General features: G+C 43.4%; 1 protein-coding gene across 1 annotated transcript in view; it reads right to left on the bottom strand.

Moving 5' to 3' along the window:
* Nucleotides 1-6000, bottom strand: part of AFAP1 (actin filament associated protein 1) — a 165302-nt gene that overhangs the window by 103043 nt on the left and 56259 nt on the right. The window contains exon 3 of the mRNA XM_014527232.2: nt 770-867. Coding sequence (XP_014382718.1) covers nt 770-867 — 98 coding nt within the window. The remainder of the gene's footprint in view (nt 1-769; nt 868-6000) is intronic.

The following is a 6000-nucleotide window of genomic DNA, read 5'->3' as shown; positions in this document are numbered from 1 at the left end:
GGCAGCCCATGTCTCAAAATGGCTGCCCTCGTCAGGCACCTGGAGGCTGCCAGCTCCAGGCCCTTGAAGTGGCCGTCACACACAGTGCACTGCCACATAGAGAATATAATTATTGGGAGGGGGTGGGGAATCATCGTATATTCAGGGCCATTTTATATTCAAGTAAATACAGTACCTTGCAAGCTCCACCTCCCACACATTTCTACACTATAAAACTAGATCATAGTGAGCACTGAAACTTTTCTGAAACAATACATATATATACATTGGTAACAAATAAGTAAAAAAAAAGCATTAACTCTCAGAACGAGTATTTTCAGATGTTCTTCTCAAAATATGCTTGTACTCTTCAGAATTATTGCCAAGTCAATAACTAAGAAAGATTAAAACTTGCTTATTAGGTCACTTTTCAACAAGACAGCTGTTACCAACTGGAGGATTTTAAAAGCAGATCTCAGTCAAGAGCATATATATTCTAGAGGCATCTCTGTAACTCTAACCTTTCGCTTATTTTGTAGGGAATTTCCTGAACTATGGAATGACCTTTGCTGAACATCACTGAAGTCTTTATAAAAAGAAACTTTATTTTTTCCTGCAAGACAAATTCAGTTGAAGGCTCTGTTTTGTTAATTATATATTGCAGAAAAGAAGTTGTGTCACATGACACTATCCCTGCCTTCCTCAGAGCAACTTTCCTTTCATTATGTTAGAAGGTATTACAACAGTAGTAAAGAAATATTTTCTAATTATTAGTTACAATAACACTCACCAGCCATTGCTGAGGTATCTCTGGCAGAGGCATCTGAGGAGGGGCAGGTAAACTATTGGAGACTTCTTGTTTTTGTACATGTTCTTTTATTTCAAAACCTAAAGAAGAGACATACGTTTCACTTAAAAACAGTAATCACTAAAATGCTAAAATGGGATGCTGTTCTATCATATCTATCTAATGGGCATTCAATCCATCCTTAAGTTCAAAGTACTTCTGAACATCATTTATAAGTAAAACAGAACATTTTAACTTATATTTCACCTATATAAAATGGAATATTTTTGGCATCCAAACTTAACCAGTGCAAATCAGAGATTTTTCTGCCTTCAAAAATGGCAGAGCAGTGTCTAATTAGTGCAATCTTAAATGTCCAGACTACAACCTTTCTTCTCAAACTTATTGCCAGATCTTAAATCACTTTCAAAGCGCCATGGTTAAATGTGTTGCCAACACAATAGGTAAAACACTGGTGGTTCACACTTCTAATTAAACAGAATAAATATATACACACAAGAAACTTCCTATAAAAAGCAAAGCCAATCTGGTTTGGCCAGATACAGAACTGCTTGGCAAGAAGAGCTGTGCTCAGATCAGGCACCTGGAAACTACACCTGGACTGCCACTGGTTTTCCTTGTGCTCCCTTCCCCCAGCTGCAGTGGGGGCACCACTTCCAGCTGGTGAGGAGCTGGTCCAGAGCTCCATAGCTAGGAGTTGTGTTGCAGGGTCAGATAGTAGAGAAGCAGCAATAACATGAATGCTGCTTCCAGCTGCCCCAGCTCACCTACCCACTGGCTGGAGGCTGTGCCCATGATCCAGCTGGAGAGCATGGGACTAGAAGCAATTCCTAGCTGCATGGGAGCAGGCAAACCCCAGGCCACTGATGCTCTACCAAAGCCCCTGGCTCATGTTGGACTGGAGCCAAGATAGTCTGGTCCACATCTTGTCAAGGTTGCTGGCTGCTGCATTCAGGGATCTAAATGGTCAAAACTTAACCAATTTTACCAGACAGCCTACTAGCTAAAAGACTAGAAAATTAATGCATCACATTGGAGCCCAGATTCAGAAAGAACCCCTGTTCAAACTCAGAGGTTGCACACCCAGTCACTGATTACCACATTAGAAGATATCAATGAAAGAAGCAATAAGTGGAGAGATTCACGGAGATTCTCCTTTGTAGGATTTTCTTTGTTCAAGCTTGGCTGTTTTTTATGAGGGTTATAGATTTGAAAAGCCCTCATGGGGACAGATTTTCCTTAGTGTAACTACCATTGGAAAAAGACAAGTATTAACCTCTGACCGGTGGTCATAAACAGGAAACAACTGACTGGTTCTGTCATTCTAAGGTGGGAAACCCAGTCAAAACTCAAGCACTTCATAGAAACATGGTATAGTTCATCAAAAAATCAGAACCAGAGATTAGGGTGCATTGTGTTGGCATACATTCAATCAATGCAGTTGCAGCCTGCTTAGTGCTTACTCCTTGGGCTGAATTTTGTTCCTAGCATTTTGTTTACTTTTTAAATATATATTTACACAGTCAAATGGACATCATTTGGCCAATTCCATATGATTCTCAAAAGTGTAATCAATGATGAAATGTTTCCTGTCATAATAACTTAGTCCCACTGGGTGTGAAGTAATGGAAAGGAAAAACAAAGCCGATAAAGTAAACTGACAAGGTGCCAGAGAGTCCTCTTTCTTCTTAAAAATCTAGTTTAGAGATGTTTCTTGGGAAATACTCCAAAATAATTTATTTTGAAAAATGTTACAGCTGAAATGTGACTTTATGGGGAACAACTGCACATTAAAATGTTTTACCCATATCTAACTGTCTTTCCCTTCTCTGCTCTGTTTTAATGGTAACAAGAAAGGGATTTCTTACTAGGAAAAAAATCAAAATTAGTCATACTGAATATATAAACATAGATTTCCTCAAGTTTTAAATACTTTTCTGTTTGATAGTAGCCAAACTGTATGCCATAATAACCCATCATTTATTCCAGGGCCTTGGGTCACTGCCTGCCACATATAGCTTGTAGGGCGTAGAGCCGGACCAAGGCACGTATCGCATGCAGGGCCAGTTCAGGACATGTGATGCATGTGATGCCTGAATCAGATTGGCCCTGCAAGCTGGATCTGGGACTGGTCCAGACTGGGCCCGCAGACCAGCCCCCCGTACTGCGTGCAGCGTGCCAGGCTGGGACTGGCAGAGGTGGATTAATGTATAGGCCCACAGGGCTTGGGCCCAGAGGCCCCTGCATGCTTGGGTTTCCTTGGTGAACAGTGGGTTTCCCCTTGCAGGCAGGCAGTATTTTAGCCTGCAAGGGGTCCTGTTTGGGGCTGCCCAGATCAAGACGCAGGGGGCGCTGTGTGCATGTGCATGGCCATACATACACACACGGCCAGGAAAACAGCCAGGCAGTATGAAGAGCATCTCCCTGCAGGTAAGTCTATGCAGGGGAAGGGGTGTGTGTGTGTGTGTGTGGGCAGGGGCTCAGATCAAGGCCCCCATGGTGAGGGAGAGAGTGGAAAGGGCAGGGGCTGGGGGTGCTGTCCAGCCAGGGTGGTGCATGGAATCTGGGGCTGGGGTGAGGAGCGGGACAGAACCACAGGTGGCTCATCCAGAGGGTGCATCCCATCACTGTGTGTACCACCCAAGGGTGGATTGGGGGGCCTGTGCCCCCCCCCACCCAGATTTGTGCATGGGGTGGATGCAGGCTGCTCACTGTGGACTTGGGGCTCTCTGCCCTGCTGCCTTTGCCCTGGGAGCCCCATGCAAGCCATGCACCCCTGCCCACCTGACAGCAGCGGGGGTGGCAAGTTGTGTCTCGTGCTGCTGCGGGGTCAGGAGGCCCATGGCCAGTGTGGAGGGTGTTTATTTATTTTTATTATATATAAATATTTAGCTAAAATTAGCTAATTTAAATTAGCTAAAAGAAAGTTACAGTTTATGTGTTTCAGGGAAGTGCTACTATCACCCCTCAAAAAAAATCTTTATAAATTTCTACACCTTTAAAAAAAAACAAAACATTTTTTTCTGTTTATTTCCAGAACTTCTAGAATATCCAGCCAGTTCCCAACTTCCACATAATTATTGACCAACTATCCCTAAATTTACCTATGGTTTGCTTCAATTATGGCAATAAACTGTTGATTTTTCAGATGTTTAGGATTTAAAGTGTAATAAAGATTTTGAAGTGTAGTTCTACCAGGCCACTGATATAATTTAAGAAGTGGCTTACACTGTCCTCACAGATCTGCACAGGCTAGGTATAACACTATTTTAATGGCCAGAAATAGAATGATTGCTGTGTTTGGTTATATAGCTTTATTTTACTGCATTGAACAAACAAAACAACAGTTTGGTGGGGAATTTAATGTTGAACTTTTAATAGCCAGTCTTCAACTGTCAGTAACAAAGTATCCATCAGAACTCCAGGCCATCATTCCAATGATCAATTACCCTAACCATTAAGAATTTGCGCTTTATTTCTAGATCGACTTGGTCTATTTTCAACTTCCATCCACAGCATCTTTAACAAGCTCCTGGAGCCTCTCACTGTAAAACAATTTCAGTCCTTCAGCCATTCCTGAGGCGCTTCTCTGAATTGTCCAAAATTTTTCAACAACTTTCTTGAATTCTAGGCATCTTTCCATTCCTTCTATTGAGGCAGAGACGCAAGATAAAAGGAGTGCAAGAGTTCTGGGACCAGCAGGAAAAGAAGCAGAGAGAGAGCGCAAAAGTGAATATGATTCTATACCTATAGCCCCATGATGAAGGCACTTTTCTCAGACAGGCGAGTCCCAGGTTTTAATCCCTGCTCCCAGGACTGTTTACATTTTATATTTGCATTTATTCTAGATGGTCATTGGTTAATAACCAGAAAGAACCTCGGCAGCAAGGTGGTGCTACTGAACCTCAGTATCAACAAGTTAATTCCCATCTCCATTTGATACTGGCTATCACTGATCATCAATTCACTTGGTATTTTTTCAAACAAGTTCCTCCTACTTAGGAGGAGCTCCCTTTAAATATAAGAACACCTGCATTATCCTCCTTCAAATCTCTTCCCTAAGATTGCCCTTGGCCATAAACTTGACAACAATAAGACTGCCTACCATACTAACCAGTAACATCTGACCTTTTCTCTGAGCTGCCCTGTCTACTGACCTGTTATCTCTTGTCTGAGATGATAAGCTCTTTAGGTCAGGACTGACTTCTTGCTTTGTATTTTGTAGAGCACCTGGTCCAAGATTCATAGATTCATGGATGCTAGGATCGGAAGGGACCTCAATGGATCATTGAGTCCAACCCCCTGCCCGTGGCAGAAAAAAGTGCTGGGGTCATGTGATCCTAGCCAGGTGCTTATCCAGTCTCTTCTTGAAGACCCCCAAGGTAGGGGATAGCACCATCTTTGTTGGAAGCCCGTTCCAGATATTGGCAATCCTAAACATGAAGAAGTTTACTGATGTCCAACCTAACTCTATCAGCTTGTGGCCATTGTTCCTGGTTATTCCAAGGGGTGCCCTGGTAAACAGAGCATCTCCTATTCCCTGCTGCCCCTATTTCCCACCACCTTGGTGAATTTGTATACTGCCACAAGATCCCCGCCTCAGCCTTCTCTTGCAGAGGCTGAAAAGGTCTAGGTCCCTCAGCCTTTACTCATAGGGCCTTCCCTGCAGGCCTCAAATCATACAAGTGGCCCTCCTCTGGACCCTCTCAAGGTTGTTCACATCCCTCTTGAATTGCGGCGCCCAGAACTGGACACAGTACTCCAGCTGCAGCCTGACTAGTACTGCATAAAGTGCTGCACTACCTCCCTGGACCTATTTGTGATGCACCTACTAATGCATGACAAGTGCAGTTAGCTCTCCTAATTACTTCATCACATTGACAGCTCATATTCAAATGGAGTCTACAACAACTTCGAGATCTCTTCCCGCCGCTGTGCTGCTGAGAAGGTCATCCCCCAGCCTATAGGTGTGCTGGTGATTCCCTCTCCCTAGGTGCAGCACCTTGCACTTGTCCTTGTTGAACTACATCCTATTGTTCTCTGTCCACTTTTCTAAACTGTCCAGGTCCACCTGGATTTGGTTTCTTCCCATCGGTGTTTTTACTTTACCCCATAGTTTTGTGTCATCTGCAAATTTGGACAGAGTGCTTTCCACACCCTCATCCAGGTTGCTGATGAAGATATTGAACAGCACCGGCCCAAGGACCAAAGCT

This window comes from Alligator sinensis, unplaced genomic scaffold (genome assembly GCF_000455745.1).
Source record: "Alligator sinensis unplaced genomic scaffold, ASM45574v1 scaffold421_1, whole genome shotgun sequence".
Classification (NCBI taxonomy): Eukaryota; Metazoa; Chordata; order Crocodylia; family Alligatoridae; genus Alligator; species Alligator sinensis.
This window is presented reverse-complemented; position numbering and strand designations above follow the sequence as displayed.